The sequence below is a fragment of the Notothenia rossii genome, assembly GCF_949606895.1.
Source record: "Notothenia rossii genome assembly, chromosome: 2".
Lineage (NCBI taxonomy): Eukaryota > Metazoa > Chordata > Actinopteri > Perciformes > Nototheniidae > Notothenia > Notothenia rossii.
Window position 1 is genome coordinate 55,311,812 of NC_136904.1, and position 21,544 is coordinate 55,333,355.

The 21,544-nt window shown below is 43.0% G+C and overlaps 1 protein-coding gene and 1 long non-coding RNA gene across 3 annotated transcripts; one reads left to right on the top strand and one right to left on the bottom strand.

The window, feature by feature from the left end:
• Nucleotides 1–545: 545 nt before the first annotated feature.
• Nucleotides 546–12,628, top strand: LOC307028007. The gene is made up of 2 exons (XR_013804807.1): nt 546–11,866; nt 11,957–12,628. It is a non-coding gene; the product is annotated as an uncharacterized lncRNA (long non-coding RNA).
• Nucleotides 12,629–13,452: 824 nt separating this feature from the next.
• LOC307028005 (uncharacterized protein) lies at nt 13,453–15,693 on the bottom strand. Of its 2 annotated transcripts, none has more exons than XM_079662705.1 (2): nt 14,508–15,693; nt 13,453–14,151 (listed from the first exon to the last, which is right to left on the bottom strand). In XM_079662705.1, the coding sequence occupies exon 2, from the start codon at nt 14,009–14,011 to the stop codon at nt 13,661–13,663; it is 351 nt and encodes a 116-aa protein (XP_079518831.1). In that variant the 5' UTR covers nt 14,012–14,151; nt 14,508–15,693; the 3' UTR covers nt 13,453–13,660. The 2 variants fall into 2 exon arrangements, with proteins under 2 accessions (XP_079518831.1, XP_079518830.1); XM_079662704.1 differs by having other exon boundaries at nt 13,453–14,157.
• Between the last annotated feature and the right edge of the window lie 5,851 nt (nt 15,694–21,544).

The following is a 21,544-nucleotide window of genomic DNA, read 5'->3' on the forward strand; positions in this document are numbered from 1 at the left end:
AGTGAACATATATGTAAGTATCGACCATTTGTGTTGTTTGTGCTGTACTATACGGTCTGTTTCTTTATTGTGTTAAGTGAGAAGTAAAGCTGTGCTATGAAAGTTAGCTTTTGCTACCTTTAGATCAATAACAATGCAAGCTAAGTAACCTAACAGTTAGCTATATAGCTAGCAGTGATTGAGCGTTCAGACACCGGCGCACACACTCAAACGGACTCGTGTGTCTGACTCTACCAACATGCTTTCATGATTCTGTTTAGATATGCAAGTATAAGCCATGATAGCTTATTTTATTAACACGCTAATTTGATATGAAAATGAGGCTGAGTTAACTTTGTAGGAGAACCTACCGTCCATGACTGCCCCTGAGCTGTGTTTTATTTGTTAACTTCATATTGTTCATTTCCTAAAACATGTATGTTCCTCTCATATGAACAGTGTGGATCATTGAGACAGCGTGGTGTCCAGAGGTCTTATCCCGTTTTCCCACTTCCTCTGAGGGGACAGCACAGAGCCCCCCTCCGTGCTGTCCCCTCATAATAATAATAGATTTAATTTGTTAGCGCTTTTACAGATGCTCAAAGACGCTTTACAGATAATAGTGAAGAAGAAAGGAACAACAAATAAATATATAGTTCAAGTTAAAGTCAAATAATACAAAAACAATCACACATGAAAAGCCAGATTGAAGAGGTGAGTTTTTGTGAGTTTTTTTGAAGGTGGTGAGGTTGGTGCAGTCTCTGATGGGTTGTGGGAGTGAGTTCCAGAGGAAGGGGGCAGCGACGGAGAAGGCTCTGTCCCCCCAGTTCCGGTGATTGGTGCGGGTGGGTATGGATAGGAGGTTGGCTTCTGATGAGCGGAGGCAGCGGGAAGGGGTTTGGTGGTGCAGCGGGTCTGTGAGGTAGGGGGGGGCCTGGTTGTTGAGGGCTTTGTAAGTAATGAGGAGGACTTTGAAGTGGATTCTTTGACGGACGGGGAGCCAGTGGAGGTTCTGGAGGATGGGAGTGATGTGGTCTCGGGAGCGGGTGTGGGTGAGGAGGCGGGCAGCAGAGTTCTGGATATGTTGGAGTTTATTGAGGAGGTTGGATGGTATGCCATAGAGCAGCGGTTTTCAAAGTGTGAGGCGCGCCTCCCCTGGGGAGCGCCAGAGAGCTTCAGGGGAGGCGCAGCGTGAGACACAAGAACGAGAAAAAGTGTAAAGTGACACTTGCCCACTTGTGGCTGTCTGTGGAGACCGAGTTCCCCCACCTCGCCAAAAAGGCTGTAAAAGTGCTCATTCCCTTCACCTCCACCTACCTGTGTGAGTGCAGGTTTTCCGCATTGACTTTGATCAAAAGCAAGTACCGGTCAAGGCTGAAGCCAGAGGATGATCTGCGTTTATTGCTCTGTGCATCAAAGACGCAGACTCATTGTTCCCACTAAAGTAGGGGTGAGTGTAATAAGGAGGCAAAGTTGACGTTTAGTGTGTTACCGGGAGCATATAAGGATTTATCCACCATGTTGAAAATGTAAAAAAAAAAAATGTCTTGAGAACACGGCGTGCGGAAATATACGGGTCGTGCTGCAGCTAGATGTGCCTGTCCTCTGTAAGAAGGTGTCGGCGACTGACATGCAAGGAAGAACGGCTGTCCACAGGCTGTTCCAACTTTAACAACTGTATTAACTTCCAGGGTAGTGAATTGAACATGCAATTGTAATTGGGTGTGTGGTATATTTTCATGCACGGACACGCATGTTCCACAACACACAAACTGAACAACACTCAATTTTCCGATCGCTACCAGCGTCGTTGCGATCTTGTTATAATAACAAGTGCACGTTAATGATGCAATATGGTTGAGACCATTCAGGCTTATTCTAGAGGGGTGCAAGGAATAGTCCAAGTAGTGGGGGAGTTTTATACAATATTGTTTAAAACATAAAAATAAAAAGGTTTAAAAAAGTTATTGTTTAATGTTTTAAGGAGGTGACTCTACTCAGCCAATCAAATCGGTGCAGTCAGCACGATAGATTCAAACAAACACACAGAGACGAGACAAGAGGAGAGAAACAGTCGGAGTAATTTCAAATGGCGGAAGGTAGACAGCGAAAACAGAGCATTTAATTACATTTTCTCTTACTGGACCTCTTTGAAATGCAATTGAATACCCCTGCATTATAGCAACAACAACAATAATAATAATAATAATAATAACAGCAATAATAATTGGGAGGGAGGGCGCGGCTGTTCTTATGTTCTCTGAGGGGAGGCTCACCTACCCACACTTTGAAAACCCCTGCCTTAGAGGATGCTATTGCAGTAGTCGAGTCGTGAAGTGATGAATGCATGAATCAGGGTTTCAGCAGCAGAGGAGGAGAGTGATGGGCGGAGACGGGCAATGTTTTTGAGGTGGAAAAAGGCGGTCCTGCGTGATGTGATTTATGTGGTGGTTGAATTTGAGCTGACTGTCGAAAATGACTCCGAGGTTGCGGATGTGAGGGGGGGAGATAGAGTGTGGCTGTCAATGGTGAAGTTGAAATTCTGGATGTCTTTGATACGGGATGGGGGGCCGATGATGATGTCTGATTTTGCACTGTTCAGTTGGAGATAGTTTGTTTGCATCCATGCTTTCATTTCTGAGAGACAGTTGGTGAGAGTGGAGTGTGTTGTGGGGGTGATGGTTTTTGTTGAGATATAAAGTTGGATGTCATCGGCGTAGCACTGAAATTGAAGGTTGTGGCGACTAATTATTTTGCCAAGGGGGAGCATGTAAAGGATGAAGAGGAGGGGGCCAAGCACCGAACCCTGGGGGACGCCTTGGGACAGAGGAGCAGTGGAGGAGGTGCAGTTGTTGATGTTGATAAACTGATGTCTGTCGGTGAGGTAGGATTTCCGCCAGGAGAGTGCAGTGTCAGTGATGTTGAGTGATGATTCGAGGAGGGAAAGCAGGATGGTGTGGTTGATGGTGTCGAATGCTGCGGTGAGGTCGAGGAGGATGTTCAGGTTGCCGGAGTCAGAGGAGAGGAGGAGTTTTCTTGTGTTGGCGTTCAAGTTGACGTTTCCTTGATTTCATTTGCCGTGTTCGGGGGTATACCAGGGGGCGGAGTGTATGAAACAGCGATGCAAACACAGGTATGGTGAAAAAAGAGAACTATTCAAAGCAGGAAAAATAGTCATATAGTATTTTATACCTGTTTTATACCTGTTTTTCATTTAGTCTCTAATGTCTCATTAATAATTATAATGATCATATCAAGGTGTGCCTTAACCTCACTGAGCTGAGGTTATTTGATCCTCTCAGGAGAGAGCTCTCTTCCACCTGGTTGTAGAAAAGCTCTTTAAATTCGTTAGCATAGCTAGCTAACCAGATGCTAATAACAGATCGCCACTGTGCTTACAACTAAAGACACAGCCTAGCAAAAACTGCGGCATGTGTACGGCTCCTTATGGGTACTGCAATATTTGAAGAGCTGGAGCGGCGTTCCGTTGCTCTCCGTCAGCACACTCCTTTCAGACGAGACATAACCACGTGAAGACACTTGTTGTGTTCAAGGAACCTGTCCTTGGCCAGGAAAAAACAGGCACTCGCTTGTTTAATTATTTTGCGATCTAGATTTCTTCTTCTTTTTTGAAGTGAGAAGTTGTCCGTCAGTCGGACGGACGGACGAATTGACGGACCCCCCCCCCCCAAAACAAAAACTCTTCGGTTCTCCACGAATTACACAAGTCACCCAAAGCAGCGTTAAAAAAGCTGGAGGCGCCGAACAGCGACTAATTTGCATCACTGATTAAAGAGACATTTTTAGTTTTTGTGGGGGCCAGTTCATTGAGACAGAAGGAGAGGGTGCTGTTATAATAGTCCACAAGTTCAGATGGGTTTTCAGAAAGTGGGGGGGGGGGGGGGGGAGACAGACATCTTGCAGGTAATGGAGGCAGTGATTGCTGAAGGTGAGATGCATTTTGAGGTTTCTGTAGGTTATTGTGCGTTTTTGCTTTTGGGCGGGGATGGGGATGTTGATGTCCATGATGATGGCCAGGGCCCAGGAGTTCAAAACTTTTAATCCTTATCTGATCAGATCAGATTTGGATTTTGGGGAGTTCAAAACCAAAAAACAGGATTAGGATCACTTTGATATCCGACCAGGGGCCGTATTCACAAAGGATCTTAGGGCTAAAAGTAGCTCCTAACTGGCGAATTTAGGACAAACTCCTAAACATAATGGGAGTGTCAGTCTTAAATTTAGGACTCCTAATTTTATTCACTAAGAGCAATTCACAAAGTATTTTAGGCCAAAAGTAGCACCTAAGTTTAGGAGAGCTTAAAAGTCCTCGAGAGGACTCCTAACAAAGTAAGACCTATTCACAAAGAATCTGAAAATGGCTGCGAGACGAAATGTTTTGGAGACAATGGAAGACTGTGAATTGATCAAGAGATATAGGCTAAATCGTGAGGGTATCAAACTTGTTGTGGAATTAGTGCGGGATGCAATAACATCCCCGACTAACAGGAATAACCCGATTAGTCCGGAAAAAAAATGTTTGGCAACACTACGATATTTAGCAACAGGGAAAATGCAACTTTGCAATGCCGACGATTTAGGGATATCGCAACCATCAGTCAGCCGTGCCATAAACCAAACCATCAACGCGCTCTCTAGACCACATATCATCCAACAGTTTATCCAGTTTCCTTTGGACAATCAACAACTACACAGGATCAAAGCCAACTTCATGGCAATTGCAGGTATGCCCGGTGTGGTCGGTGCTATTGACGGGACGCACATAAAAATAATTGCGCCATCAAAAGATGAGGACGTGTTCGTCAATAGAAAGAAAGTACATTCCATCAACACGCAGATTGTTTTCATTCATCATGATAGGGGGACTTGAACGGCGGTATGGGATGTTATTGAAAGTGTTTAAGTGCTGGAAATATGCTCATTGGGTAATAGTTTGCAGGCTGCTTTTAATTGCCCCCTTGATTTAATGCAATTTATGTATTTTTATTGTTTGCTCTCTCTCTTTAACGTGCATATACAACGTCATTATCGTGGTCTGCACAAACTTGTCATCATGCGTGTATTCTGCTAACTGCAATGTCCATAACTATTTGATAGGAATACATTTCTAGCCTAAGCTATTTCCTTGTTTTTCGGTGATTTACTGGGCTCGTTTGTGGGATGTTGCGGATGAGTTTCACAGAGACTGCCTACTCTGAACAACCAATCACCGTACTGACCGCTTCTAAACTCATGCACGAGAATCGACGTAATCCATAGCAACGGCGCGTCACTCTTAGTTCACTCTTAGTGATTTATCCTTAGTATGAGTAGGTCTCAGCGGCTTTGTGAATAACTTTTAAGAAAAAACTCCTACGTAAAATGTTTTAGCGCGAGTTAGGAGCACTCCTAGCGGTAAGATAAAATGCTTTGTGAATACGGCCCCAGGTGTTCAAATGAAGAAGCATCAGGGATGGGGATTATGGTAGCTTTTATTTCCTTTCTGATAATAGCAGCTATACCACCACCCCGCCCTTGTGGGCAAGGTTTGTCAATGTATGTGAATCCTGCTGGGGTGATTTGATTTAAAGAAAAATAGTCCAGGGGCTTTTGCCATGTTTCGGTCAGATACAGAAAGTCCAGGTTATTGTCTTTAATGAATTCATTCAGAATGTGGCTTTTATTGTGGATGGAGCGTGTGTTGAGCAGGGCTGCTCTGAGGTGATGTTGCATTGGGGGGGGTTGTGTGGACCGGGGAAGTGGAAGGAGATTGGTCAGATTCACGTGTTTTTTGTTGTGATGGCGTAGTGTGGGCGCGTGACAGGACCGAATGGACGGGATGGAGTGTGGAGACGTGGGATGAAATAAAAACTTACGGCCAGAGCCTCTGTGTGGAGGACGGCGTTTGCGGAGTATTTCATTATCTGCGAGGATGTCCATGCAGTCCGGAGGCAGGCGGTTATTAAAGGAGTGGAGATCTGACAGGGAGTAGAGCGGCGGCGGCTAGCACGGAGCTAGCTAATGCTGGGGACCCGGGCAGCAGAGACCAGGAGCCGGATGACCGCGGAAGAAGGAGCGGTGTGAGTCCAGATAAAATGAGAGTGATAATCCACAGCATATCAGGAGAATGATTCCAGTGGTTTCCGGAGGAGAATCGTAGGAGGGGCTGACAGCCTGGTGCAGAGTGGGAGCCGGTTGACCAGCCTACTAGCTTGTTAGCAGTGTTGGGAAAGTTCACTTTCTACATGACCTTGTTCAGTTCACAGTTCACACATTTTAAAATGAACTAGTTCAGTTCATAGTTCATCCTTCAAAATGTTGAACTAAAGTTCATGGTTTCAACAATGAACTAGTTTATAGTTCTTTTTTCAATACGTTGCTGCGAGCTATTATTTGTGAAAATGATTGCCACAACCCATATAGAATCACAGACAGCAATCAGAATACTGGCATTTCCATAACGCTTTGCTGCCGCCCATTCAGTCCACACTAGTAGCAGCTGCATTTTTAATCTCTACAGTATATTTTCAAAAACATGAGGAAAAACTTGCTGCTTGAATGGTCTTTATTAAGTATAATAATCTAAATATACTTAAAGTACCAAAAGTGAAAGTAGTCATTGTTCTCAATGTGCCGTTTAAGGTTTGCTGTCGACGTCGTCGATGTACGGACTAGCTTCAAACCGGGCGGACACAGTTTACAGGCAAACGTTAGATTTTTTCCGTCTGAGTCAGTACTGACTTTAACGTAAAACTCTTTTAAATGCTCATACGCCGACGCCATAGAGTCTGACTCTGAGCGAGTGCTGCTGCAGCTGCTCTTGGCTTCGTCCATACTAATTCATTCATTCATTCATTCATTCAATGCTCGCCGCTTCCGCGGTTCCACATTGTTTGTTGTGAGGAGTCTGATGACGTATATTTTAGTGCGACAGCCAGGGGTGACAGGCGCGTACGCGTCACTGGCAGCTTGCTGTTGCCAGATTGGGTGGTTTTCCGCATTATTTTGAAGCCTGTTTACGGTGTGTTTTAACTGGGTTTTCGGCTGAAAGGCATATGAAATCTGGCACACTTTTGAACGCCGTTATAATACAGTGCTGAGAATGAACGCACTTTTGAACGCCGTTATACAGCGCCGAGAATGAACGCGTTCTCAATTACGTTCATCTAGCGGAAATACAGTACGTTCAGTTCACGTTCGGCCAAAAATATGAATGCGTTCATGAACGATCGTTCATTGAACGCGTTCAGGTACATCACTGCTTGTTAGCTAGCTTGTTAGCCACCGGCTGTAGGAGGCAGGGAGAGACGACGTCAGCGGAGAAGCCGGCTGATCGCAGCGGGATGGGAAGACCCACACGAGCCGCGGAGTTAGGCTGGAGTTGGGGTAGAGACAGAATTGTTAGCTCGGCAGACTTCAGGGAGCCGAGGAGCATCTAAGTAGCAGCCTGCTAGGTCCGATAATGCGAGCTAGCTAGCGGGCTAGGGACCGATGAGCAGGAAAGAGCCAGCAGGTAGGAGATGAAAACACAAAGATCTGTGTCGATTCGATATAGAGATGCTGCTATTTTTGCTGATGACTGACGTTTCAAAAGTAGAGAGCCAGACAGGAGAGGTTCTAATCTGGACTAAAGAACAATATTTGGGGCGGAGGAGCGGCGAACAAACAACGCCAGCATCCTCGGCGACCCGGGAAATGAAGAATGAAGAAAGACCTGCATCATCTTCCTCCACGCTGGGCGTAGCTGTCATCACTGGCTCAGTGTCATTTCATTTGACCTAATGTCTTTACATATACATTTAATATATTTTATTATTATCCACCTTTTTGTTTTATGTCCTTTTATTTAAAACATTCTTTGAGACTTCTTCTTCTGGTTCAAATTTCAATAAATGTAATTTTTATAATCCCTCTTTTGTCTTTATTCTACATGGAAATGTTAGAGATTCCATTCAAATCTGCTGATTATGATCTTCCTCAGGAATAGTATGTCGAGTTTTTAATGCTAAATATATATCATTTTTTCACAGGAGAATGAGACAACACAGTTTGTATCCATTGTGTATGAATGCTTCAGCTCTTTAGACCAACATAGTAAGATGTGAGCATGTTCCTAATTGTGTTGGTACGCAGTCTAGGTCTGCTCTGTTTAATAAAGCAAATCTGCCACTTTTATATTGTAGAATTTATTAATTAAAGCAGTCATTAATTGTTTGTCCTAAACATAGCAATATATGCTTTTGAAATGTAACATGTCTTTGAAAAAATAATAGTATACAGTTTATATTGTGTTTAGCTTGAAAATAAATAGATGTGTTTTTTTAATCTATAAAATAAATAAATAGACAGACAGACACTTTATCAATCCCACATTGGGAAATGATTTTACAGCAGCAGTGTGTTCAGGTATTAAAATATGTAAAGTTGGAATAAAATATAAACTCACAACACTGCAGCAATCCATAAGATAAGTCCGATATGTTCATGAAAACTCCCCAGGAGACACCAGGGTTGCGATCCGATAATCCAAAAATCAGCTCCTAAATTCTAACCCTATCTCCTATTCCTTGACCTCTGAGTGAAACGTCACGGGGTTAAGGGATAGTGGATAGGAGAATTCAAAAGGACTTAGGAGAAGAGACTGCGGTACTTTAGAGAATCCGAATGCACTTTCACTATCCGACGTGTTTATGATGTGCCAGCGGAGGTCATTTTGTGCGTCTGCTGCTGCTGTGGGGAAACTATGGAAACTACAGTTTTCTATACAGCGAACTACAACATGGATGTTTAATAAGAACGAGGGACTACTGTAAACTCATCTAGAGACTCTGCACCATGCTCTGATGCTGTCATGTTATACTTTATGAACGTGCTCAACAGAGAAACATATTCTTCATGACCAACATTGTAATTGAAATAAAAAAGGAAAGTGAAACTTATGCTCGTCACCCTCTCCCTCCGGTCCACATTAATACAAATTATCCCCAATACGTATGATTGTATGAAAATATCTTAAAAATAAATACAAATGTATTTATTATAAACGTTAGTCCTTAACAACTATCACTATCACCATTCAAACATCTTTTAAAAGTTGAACAAACCCCACACAGCTCACTGAAATGTTGACTTTATTTGACAATTTCAGTAAAAACTAATGTTCATATTTCTCTTTTTGATTATAATACTGATGAACGTTCAAAACAAAGCACTTTGGCAAGTTACCAAATACGTTTTAAAATGCTTAATAAGCACCGTAACGTTCATGATATAACTTCTCCGTCATAATCGTTTGTTTCCGTGAACGGCCGACTGTTGTGTTATGGGAAATGCTGCGGCTACAAGGCATTGTGGGGCAGTATTTTCTCCTCTCCTTTCGGTAAGGGAGGTCTAAGCTAAAGGAGGTTATAAAGGAAGTTTGAAACCTCCTTTCCTTTCATTTAGACATTTTAGAGAATTGGAACCAATATGGGCCCTTTCTCATTTCTCCAACTCCCCTCCTCGACTCCCCTCCTCGACTCCTATCCTCGATAGTTAGTCCCGCCCACAGGAGATGCGAGCCTGGCTGCAGTAAAAAACTAAAAATGAGATTTTCGAACTTAAACATAAAGACAGATAACAGGCTCATCACAGACAAACTAAACGTGGCCAAGTACTTGAACATTTTTTTCACAAACATAGCCACAACTCTTGTAAATAAATTACTCTCCCACTCAGGGCTTTTTGGAGTAGATCACATCATGACCTACTACAAAAACCTAGGGGTACGCAAAGATGATTTCAGTCTAGCAAGGGTAACATCAGCAGAGGTACTCATTAAACTGAGCGCCCTCCAACCTAACAAGGCCACTGGCCACGACAATATCCCCTTCAAATTCCTCAGAGACACAGCAACCGCCATCTCACCAGTCATAGCTCACATAATTAACCTCTCCATAAAACAGGGAAAAGTACCCAAAGACTTCAAAATTGCAAGAGTAACCCCCCTGCACAAAAAGGGCAGCAAATTGGACCCAGGCAACTACCGCCCTGTTTCTATACTTACCTCCATCTCGAAAGTCATGGAAAAAATCGTATATGAACAGGTCGAAAAGTACCTCGCGGACAAGAAACTAATCTATGAATTTCAATCTGGCTTTAGAACATCCCACTCCACTGACACATGCCTTCTTTATTTAAACGACCACATCAAACAAGAGGTGGACGAGGGCAAATACTGCGGCATGGTGATGCTGGACCTGCAAAAGGCTTTCGACACTGTCAATCACCCCATTCTGATTGACAAGCTAAAAGCAATTGGTTTTGATAAACTATCGGTGAGCTGGATGCAATCCTACCTGGAGGGGAGAGAACAGATGGTGGAGGTTAACGGTACTCTGTCCCCCCCCCCTCCCAGTGAGCTGTGGTGTTCCACAAGGAAGCATATTAGGTCCGTTACTGTTCCTAATTTATGCAAATGACATGTCATCAGCATTTGACTGCAACTTGTTCCTGTTTGCGGACGACTCAGCCCTGCTGGTCTCTGACAGGAGCAGATTGCAGGTTGAAAAAGCCCTCAGCTCCAAGCTCGGCAGAATCTGCACCTGGCTCGCCGATAATAAATTATCATTACACCTGGGTAAAACAGAGTCCATTCTCTTCGGTTCGAAACATAATCTCAGCAAATCCGACGACTTCTCAGTTGCAGTGGGTGACATTATTGTCACAAGTAAGAAGGAAATTACATACATAGGATCTATTCTTGAGGCAAACCTCTCCTGTGACAAAATGGCATCCAATGTAATAAAAAAAGTCAATCAAAGAACTAGATTCCTATACCGGATCTCCTCTCTGGTAAACAAAAACACCCTGAAAACTCTGGCAGGAGCACACATTCAAGGGTACTATGACTATGTTTGCACATCATGGTACCATAGCACCTCCAAGGTGCTAAAAATAAAACTTCAAACATCACAAAATAAACTGGTCAGACTACTGCTTGACCTTTCATCTAGAACCCACCTCACCTCTGCCCACTTTGACAACCTAGGATGGCTTAGAGTAGACGACAGAGTACAGCTACTTGCAATGGGCCTGGTCTACAAGATCCTATACACCTCTATGGTACCCATGTACATGTCAAAATTCTTCCCAAAGGTCAAGGAATATCATGATCATAACACCAGAGGGAGCTCCACAAATCATGTAAAACCCAGATTTGGCACAAAAAAAGGGGAATACACGTTTCGCAATTATGCCACATCAAGGTGGAACGCTCTTCCCACTACTGTAAAGGAAAGTAAAACTATACTTACCTTCAAAACCTCTCTTAAAGAGCACCTTCGGGGGAGAGCATTGCAAAACTGGCTCCGGTAATGGTACAAATCTCAACCTGTCGTACAATGGATAGCTTCCCCCCCCATCTATGTATATACTCGCATTTTAGACTCTGTTACTAACTGTATCTGTAGACTTGGTATGTCTTAAATGTCCGGTTAGGATGTATTAGAACGAAATCTAAAATAAAATGTGTAAATAAGCCATCTGTATGTAAAAAAACACCTGTATGTAAATTGTAAATAAGCCATCTGTATGTCAAATATGTCTTGTATGTCTTAAATGATATGATGAATTGGAAATGGGGGACCCTGATGTAAACAAGACGAAAGTCTTTCTCTGGTCTGCATCCCCTTAACAATTGTATGTTTTGAGCTGTACTGTACTGTACCCAATATACAAGCTGTTAATAAACTTTTCAATCAATCAATCAGCCGAGGAGCCGAGGAGGGGAACCGAGGGGAGAGGAGGGGAAGCAGCAGGCGGTTAGAGAAATGAGAACTCCTCTCCTCTGCGCGGTCATATTAAAGCGACGTCCTTTAATTATGACGTGGCAACAGCTGCATCATCTGTGAGTGTTTTGTTAGAGCGCTGTATTTTGTAATCTCTGTTAAATCAGCTGAACATTGTGGTTTAACTGCTGTGTACTGCACAATCTCAGCATTACTGCAGACATGACTGAGGAGGAGGAGGAGCAGGAGCAGAAGCAGCAGCAGCAGCAGCAGCAGCAGCAGCAGCAGCAGCAGCAGCAGCAGCAGCAGCAGGAGGAGGGGGTATGTCTCCACCTCGTCCTGTGAGGGGGGAGCGAGGTGGACAGGGCCGGAGAGACAGACTGGCAGACCAAATCTCGGCTCCTGACCACAACCCGGTCCAGCTGAACGACCACGATTATTGTTGAGAGGATTTTTATTTATGGCCAGTTTTTTGGTTACCCGTTTGTTTTCTTCACCGATGAAAAATGCATTTACTGGCCAGATGCATTACTCAGTTCTTTTGTTCGTCCATTTATATGCCTTATTTCCAATTTCACCTTGCTCAAGTTTATTTAGAGCAAAGGACTTTACAGACCCATATCTTTATTACAAATTGTATGTGAAATAGGCCATCACACAATCTCTTCAGAAAGTTTTACGTTTAGTGTTGAAATTTACTCATGTTCAGTGATAAAATATTGTTATGCTTTGACTGAACTTGAAAAGAAAGAAGAGACATGTGTTAGCAATTTTACTTATGTAGGGTTTGAGATACATGCAGTAACTTGCCTCAATGTTAATGTATATATTATTATGATCACATTATCACATTATTATTTATAATAAAACATCCCTGATAATGATATTGCATTTTTGGATACTTTACACACGGTTTATGCGCAGAATAATTTGAGGTGGAGATTTAAAAAGCGGAAATCAGTGGCCATGACTTTCTGTATGACTATAGACAGTTATGCCTTGGGTTGCAAAAAGACTTTAAAAACGTTGGCTTTTTAAACCCTTGTATGGTGTTCGGGTCTGTGGGACCCGTTTATAATTTTTCTAAAGAAAATTGATAATTTATTTTCTCTAACTCACTCTGTTAGAGCCAGTATTTTGATTTGATAAGAAAGGCCACCTAATTGTGACGTCTGTAGTCAACGCACTATAAAAGGACTACAATTCCCACGGCGCCGGTGCTAAAGCCACAGTGATGGGCAACCTGTTGAGAGACGCCGTCGAGGAACAGTTTTTAACCGTACTTATCTTATCTTACCGTAACATACCGTACTCTTAACGTACAAGTACCCTTTAAGTTATAAGCATTATCAAGACGGAAAGATTACCTAAGTTGTTATGTTATTTTACTTTGAGTTTTGCCTATTTCTTTTGAATATTGTAAAGGCCTATATTCTTTGTTGCATGTGCAAATGTTTGTTATGTTATTTTGAGCAAACACATCGCAACATCTTCTTAACCATCGGAGGCCAAGCAACACTTCAAACTGTGAGTAATTTAAGGAAAGAAAAGAGTTAGAACTGTCTGTTTAAGGCGTCTAGTGGCTCGATGGAAATACAAGGAAGGAAGCCACGACACACTCAATGGCCTTGGCTCTGCATGTCTCCCCTGAAAAAGAGATCAATGATCTCAATGGGATTTCACCTGGATAAATAAAGGATTTGAATTGAATTTTCTGTGAAGAAACCCCCACACACATTTATATTAAATACAGGTGTTCGGGTCCACCAGACCCACGAACACTGGCTGAATAACAGAAATATGAACACACACCACACAAGAGTTAAGGTCAAACTTAAATATGTTTTCTAAATGTTGTAACATATATAAATAAAGAATAAATGAACACATCCAAAGTAGAGAAAAAAAAGACACTATTCCTTCCTAACTAGTTCCTCGAAGAGCTTGAGGAATTTGGCGGAGGCTTCCTCCGAGGCTGCCTGCTGGCGGTTGAAGCGGTCCTCCTCCTTGTCCGCCTCTGCCTCCAGGAACTGTAGCAAAGCGCTTTTTCTTTTTTTTCGGGGAGGGGGACCGGCAGAGTTGGATGGCTCAACACACTCCTGGCTGTCCGAGCCAGACTCTGTGGCCTCCTCATCCTCCACTGTGGCCTGGCTCTGGACAGCCTCAGTGGGTGTTGAGCCACTGCCAGAAGCCACAGCAGCAGTGGCCGAGTCCATCAGGGTGGGAGGGTCGATGGATGGCCTCCCACCGATGGCCTCATGCATGGCCTTAAAATACGGATCTATTATGTTCCCAATCCAGGAAAATGTCACTCACTCCCAGGCTTTCTTGGCAGTGTGCCTTCGGCCAGTAAAAAGGTTATCGTTCTCGACCCTCACTTTGATGAGGGTCAGAGTGTCTTGCTCTGTCCCTTTGAAAAGACAAAGTAAAAGGTGTAGCTTAAAACTGTTGGAAGATTTACAGACTGTAATGAGTGATGGATTCTAGTGTACAACATAGCCCAAACCAAATGCCGGTGCTGAATGCTAAACAAAGTTCTGGTTGATTCGTAAAAAAATTAACGTTTGCACTTTTAAACATCATGGCATGCTGTAGCAGGATTGGGTGTAGTTAAAATGTGGATAAAAACATAAAGAATATCAGGTGAAATGTCAATAAGGAATGCGGTTAGAGGGCTCTAACTGCATACAGACGGGCGGAGTTGGATTGCGCATTTCACTTCTTAAATAACTAATGCAACGTATCATTATCAACACTTACATTTGTGCATTGCTCCCGCCATGGTTTTGGATTGATTCCAGCGGTGTGTCACGCCTATTTTATACCCAACGTTCCCGGAAATGCATCCGCGAAGGAGACGCGAAGGACCGTGGAGGACCCATCAGTTTATCCTCGGTTATAGCTCCTCCGGAGAGCCTCCTCGACGCTCGATCCTCGGTCCTCGAAGTGCATTTAGAGAAATTAGATTCCCTTCAACATGGCGTGCTGAAATTCATTTCCGGGTCACTACCGGAGGACAGAGGTTATGGCTAGAAAGGATCCGTCTAGTGTAAATATGACGTCACGTTCTCGTTGTAACTCTCGTTGTAATCGGAGCGGCTCGGAAACACAACTACAGCAGTAACATGATGCAACATACACATTAATGCAGCAGCAATATTAATAGAGAAACATCAGACATAATAGTAAAACACTGCAAGGGAACATTTTATTGCACCAGGAGCTATCTTGGGACTTTTACTGCGACAACGTTGACTTGCCTGTGAATAAAAAATAAACCATAGTGTTGGTGATCTACAGTGTTGTCATTCTTCTTTGAACACCAGCAAGACCGCTAACACCCTATTTCAACAATCACACTCCCTGTCATTGACATAATTAATAGATAGTTTCGCTTCTCATCATCATTTGCTGTGGCCCACTGATGTTAACGATTGTAACTGAAAGGCTGCCTGCCAAACGTAAACATTCAGCCACGTGACATTCAGCCAAACTCTCGCGAGAGTTTTACACAAGACGGATCCTTTCTAGCCATAACTGAGGACAGAGGAGTCGAGGGGTCGAGGAGGGGGATTTGACGAAATTAGAAAGGGCCATGGTCTAGCTGCGGCCGCGGACACTACATGACACGACACTACGGTGGCTGAGAGGCACTACCGTTAAAAGCGAATTGACGACACTACACGACAGGAGGAGAGGGTTTGGGGTTTAGGTTTGGGAGGGAGGAAGGAAGATTAGGATTAGGTAAAAAGGTAGGGAGTGGTTAGGGTTAGGATGTGGGGAAGGGTTAGATTGAAGAAAGGGAAGAGAACTGCTACCCGGGAAACAGGATGCAACGCGTCATCTGTGAAGCTCCGCCTACGTTGAGCTCCCGCCCACATCAAGCTCATTGAGGCACTGCGCACTGCAGTGAGGGGCTTCTCGTCCGCGTTCGCATCCATGAGCTAGCTAGACCCTTCTCAGCCACCGTAGTGTCGTGCCAGATGGGCTTGTCGTGTCGTGTACTGTCCGCGGCCACAGCTAGACGCCACTGACGTACTTCCGGGTCATTTCACTTGGTTAGGAAGGTTATAAGCTAAATGGACTATTGGAACGCAATCCAGGGCTGAAGTTGAATAGTCCATTTAGCTTAGGAACCTTCCTAACCGAGTGAAATTACCCAGAAGTCCCTCAGTGGCAGCCATGATAAGTGCCGTTCGAATTCTCTACGGCCCAATCCCAAACCACTCCCTCGCCTCGACCCTACCCCTCCGTGACGGAGTGAACTCCGTCTGTAGCCACACTCGTATGGGCTCAGAACAGTCTCATAATACACACATGCACACAGAAGGATTCACACTCGTATTTCATGATCCGCAAAAGGATTCACACTTGTATTTCCGGATCCACACTTGTGTTTTTCAATGCACACACAATGTGTTCCGTTTCATATACATGTAAATAAAATCCAAATACAGAAAAAAGTTTTAAATGTGTATTTTTGATCCACACATATTTGTTTTCCGTTTAAAACCTCTGAACCTGCAAACACAACCCACTTTCTTTGCATGGATCGCTGTGCATTCGTGTGTGGGTTTTTTGAGACTCTCCTGACGGTCAGCCGATTTGTACTTCTAATTTCTTCTATCTATAGCCAATCAGATGTCTCGCCAATCACATGAGCGCGCCCCCACGATGGTAGATTTATTGCGATCATGACGTAGCGCTTCATGAACGCATTTTGTGCCGTCCGGAGCTGACAGGTCCATGGACCTGCAGGCGCTAATATCGGGACACCTCCACTCTCAGTACATTGCCACTTTCCGAACAGGAAATGCACGCAAATACAAGCCTTTATATTATTAAGGTACAGCGCCACTTTCCGAACCATTGATGAATGCTTGTGTGTACACAAAAACGGCAGTCAAAACCGTTTTAAATGTGTGTTTCCTGTATGGCGAATACAGCTGCTTTATTTATGTCTGTTTGAAGTTTTTGTGAGTGTGGAGGGAGCAGCTACGGCAGGGATCACCAACTACATTTGTCCAAGGGCCAAAATGTATCCATTAGACCAGTGGTTCTCAACCTGTGGTACGCGTACCACTGGTGGTACGCCAGCTCCCGCTAGTGGTACGTGGAGGAATCTGACATATAACAAATATTAAAAAATATATATATTACATTTTTTTTTTTTTTTTTTTTACTTAAAGGAGACCTATCATGCTATATTTGAATAATATATTGTAGGGCCATACCTATATAAGGTATATTTATAAGTTTTCTTTTTCAAAATATCAAACAGATCATGCATTTTAGCCATGCCTCATTTCGCTCTAATTTCCTCTCCTCCACCCTGTCTTTGGCTGCAGCTGACCACGCCCCCCTGCAAAGGAAGGGGCCAAGTTACGAGCGTCATGTTACCATGCTGTTACCATGCCACGGCAACCTCTCATTCCCATGATTAGTGGAGAGTTGGCCATATAGGCGGAGCTCCTTGTCACTGACGTCAGACTATTTTCAAATCTGTAACAGTCTTTTTCATTTTTTTTATTTAACCTTTATTTAACCAGATAAAAAGCATTGAGATAAAATCTCAATGCGAGATCTATATCAGATCCCGTTTTTAGAGATTTTGGGTATGGAGGAAAAGAGGGAGGGTTGTGTTTTCTGACACTTGGTGAGTTCCCTGACACAACGAGGACACATATTCATGTATAAAAGATGTACAAAGGTGCATTTTGCGTGATAGGTCCCCTTTAAAGGTGGGGTAGGTAATTTTGGAGAAACCAGCTTGAGTGCGCAAGAATTTGAAAATACGCAACCGGAAAAAATCTGCCACTTCCCTACAGAGCCCCTCCTCCAACACACACAAATGTGCACATGACCAATGAGGGCACAAGATAAGTTTGTGCACAGATGGAAGGCTGACAGGCAGGTAGGCCATCCAGTTATTTTAGCCGGGCCGGCTCAGATGATTGGTCGTGCTTTTTACAGTAGTACGGCTTCCACAGATCATTTTTTATGTATTGTCAAAACACTTCAGATATTCATTGCTATCGGGATGTTAAGAGCATTCCATGGAATGTAACAAAAAGTGTATCTCGAGCCAGTTTCTCAAACTTACCTACCCCACATTTAACCTTTACACATAACACAGACATATAAAATACAGGACACACAACTAAGTAAACAAAAAGACAAAAAGCAGTCACTACATTGTGCACATTTGGGGCATTAAGGTACACTACTTATTACTGCAACAGCAGCTGATGGTAAGGACCTCAGACAACTTCAATTTAAAACAGGCTATAGGGACAAGTGCCATCAGTTTGAGGCTTGATTGAATAACATTAATTACAAAATAAATCATACTATCAAAATACTACAACGAATGAAAATAAACTTGAGATAATTGAAACTGTGGTTTAAATTAGTTCTAATAGGCAGGGCCGCCTTAATGCACGGGCTGACCTGGGCTGAAGCCCAGGGGCCTACGGAGATCGGGGGCCTATCATGAGCCAATTACAAAAAAAAAAAAAAAAAAATTCAATTTTTTTTATTTTTTATTTCGGGTGTTTTCAAAAAAATAGTTAAATAAACAAAGTCTTGGCTTTCAGAATATGAAACTTTCATTTCCAAAATCACACGATAAATACATTTTTGAAGCTTGTAAAGGGAAGACGACAGCTCTCCCTCGCCACTCTGCTGTTCCACAGCGCCGCCCCCCTCCCTCCACTGAAATTATGAATGTAAGGTGTATAGTAATCATAGATAACACAGCAAGGTCCGTTACAGTTTGTCTTCATCTGATTTAAAAAAAACAAAGTCTTGGCTTTCAGAATATTAAACTTGTTTCGGCAAACTCAGATGATAAATACAACTTTGAAGTTTGTAACGGCATAATTACAAGCGGAGAACGGAGTAACTTAACGTCACAGCAGGCATAACAACAGCCGGTGTTTCTCGTGAGGGTTTTCCTCGGGAAACAAACACAATACACACAAACGCAAATATACACAAACACACACACGTCAGAATGAGAATATGTTTCACATGTGACTTATTCAAATTGCGAGTGATTGAGTGAAGAAAAAGTTTGAGTGGCGCTCGGAAAAGGAAATTGTTGAGGGAAAAGGAGTTTCGAGACAAGCAGCTGTTACAAAAAATGCCGAAGCTTACAGGTTATTTTAAACCTGTAGGCCAGGATGAGGAGGAAGGACAGATGAGTTCTGTACCGAGCGGTAGCGGTGCCGGCCGCGGGGCCTCGGAGACAAGTAGGCCGTCTGGTTCTGATAGCGATGGAGTAGCGGGAAAGGAAAAACAGACAGGAGGGACATTATCTGTTGGAGGAGATGGAGAGGACGACGAGGACTTGCTACGTGGAGGGGAGCCAACGGCAACCGGACAAATACATGAGGGAGGCCTGATACGTCACTCATATGGAGGAGAGGACCAGGCGCGTGTAGAGCAGAGTGGAGAAGTGCGATCACAGAGCCTGCCGAGGCTATAAATGACTTTGATTTGTTGTTTAAATAGGGGGCCTACAAAAACTATCAGCCCCAGGGCCTGATGGCAGATTAAGGCGGGCTTGCTAATAGGCTATTGTTATTTTTAGATTTAGAAACGAAAAATTTCTGGCGTTGCTAATGACGACCATACTACCCGTGAACGATTAGCGAACGTTGTAAGCAAGCTAAAGAAAGAAGAAAGCTGAATGATGTTAAAAACGTGGCTCAAAACGGGAGGTATTCGGAAGAGAGGTACAGAGGAGAATATTACCAGCGAAAGTGAACAAGTGAATGAGGAGGAGGACAGTCATCAACCGAGTACAAGCGTAAGCTCCGCCAGCAACACAAAAGTGATATGCACAGCCGCTGTGATGGAGGAGAGAAGTGACTCAGGAAGAAGGCATTTGTTCAAAGGATGGAGAAAGGTCAAAAGCTGAAAAAGCACACACTTGTCCTTAATTGTTATCTTTTTTCTTATGTTTTTTCTTTTCTTTTTTACTTTGCCACCACAGAAATGGCAATAGCAAACATCAGCAGACTGAAGATGAGCAGCCCTTAGGCTCATCTGCTCCTGGAGGCTTCATTATTATTGGAACTGAATTCCCAATAGGACATTTTCTGTTTCGATATGGGTTGTTGCAGGAAGCCTACATTCACACTTTGGTTTAGGTCCAGGAAATGACATGTGTGTACAGTTGACATTTGTTGTGTGAGAATAAGTTATTATTTTGTTCTTTATATTCTCACTTGTGGTGTGTGTGTGAGTGAGTGATTGAGTGAGTGAGTGAGTGAGAGAGAGAGAGAGAGAGAGAGAGCACAATAAATAATGGTATTATGAATACATTTGCCTCCGAGTCCTGCATGAACTGTGCATAGACTGTATTTTAACATTGGTCATATGGTGGTACTTGGAGAGCCAACTATTTTCTCAGGTGGTACTTGGTGGAAAAAGGTTGAGAACCACTGCCTTAGACACTATCGCGGGCAAGCGATTTCTATATAGCCCAGAATTTTGAAGTTGTTGGCCGGGGGGGGGAACCGCATAAAGCTTAGCAGACTCTTCACGCTAACGAAGGATCACTTCTAGGCAGGGTTGGGAGGGTTACTTTGTAAATGTAATCAGTCACTGAATACTGAATACATGCTCTGAAAGTAATCAGAATACAGTTACAGTTACGTGTCTTAAACGTATTCAGATTACTTTTGGAATACTTTCTTTTTCCATAACAGATGGGTATGTTTTGATGCACAGGAGACACTTGTTTTACTGTTTTAATGGCTTATCAAGAGCACAAACACAACATCTTGGTGTCATTCTGGACAGCTCCCTCTCATCTGCACCCCACATAAAAAACATCACCCGGACTGCATTCTTTGTACTGTCTTAAAACCTTTCCTTTGAATATGTTATGAATTGTAAGGTGTCCTTGGGTGCTTTGAAATGCGCTCCTAAATAGAATAAATTATCATTATTATTTAGTGGGAATGCTGTTAACAGCATTCCAACTAACTGTTCTTCTATGGATGAAAAGTTTATTATTCCGCCGACTTATTTTGCCGCGCTTCTTCTCCCGCATTGAACATCGTAGAAACTCCGTTCAAACATCAAAACGTTCAGCTCGGTTGGGAATCGATGGCTATTACTTTTCTCATTCATAACTTTCATAATTCCAGAGATACATCCCATAATTCATCACATTTTTAACATTTTAACTTTAACATTGCGCAGCTCGTTAAGGCAGAGTGCGTGATGTCAGAGTTAGAGTGGAGGACAGTTTGAAATTTGCCTTCATATATATTTTTAAAACTGCCATAATTCCCAAACCCTACATTCCTGAGACATAAGTTTTCATGACAAACGTAGGAAAACATCCCTTAGCTTGAAAAATGACAAATAATGAAGCAAAAATAATTAAACAAAGTGCCTCTTGAGGGCATGAAGTGACAAAAACGTTCAACATGTCTCCATTAAAGCCCATTGTAATTTCAGGCAGATATTTCCTCACAGCAGCAGTAAGTTCATGTATCCATAAACACCTGAAGTTTAAAATGTCAAATGAACTCTTTTTAAAAGTATAACACACCGTTTAAGTTTGTTCATAGACTGTTTATTGGCGTGAGAACTGATATTAATTTACACATTAAAGGAAACAGCTTCTTAGCAGTGTATCCAGTCTTAGCCCGTTAGCATTGCGCTAACGGGCTAACAGCTAGCAGCTTAGCGTTAGCCCGTTAGCATTGTGCTAACGCTGCTCGGCTGCTAGCTAAATTAATCTCTCCCTAAACAGTTGAACTATAATTTGTTAGTAA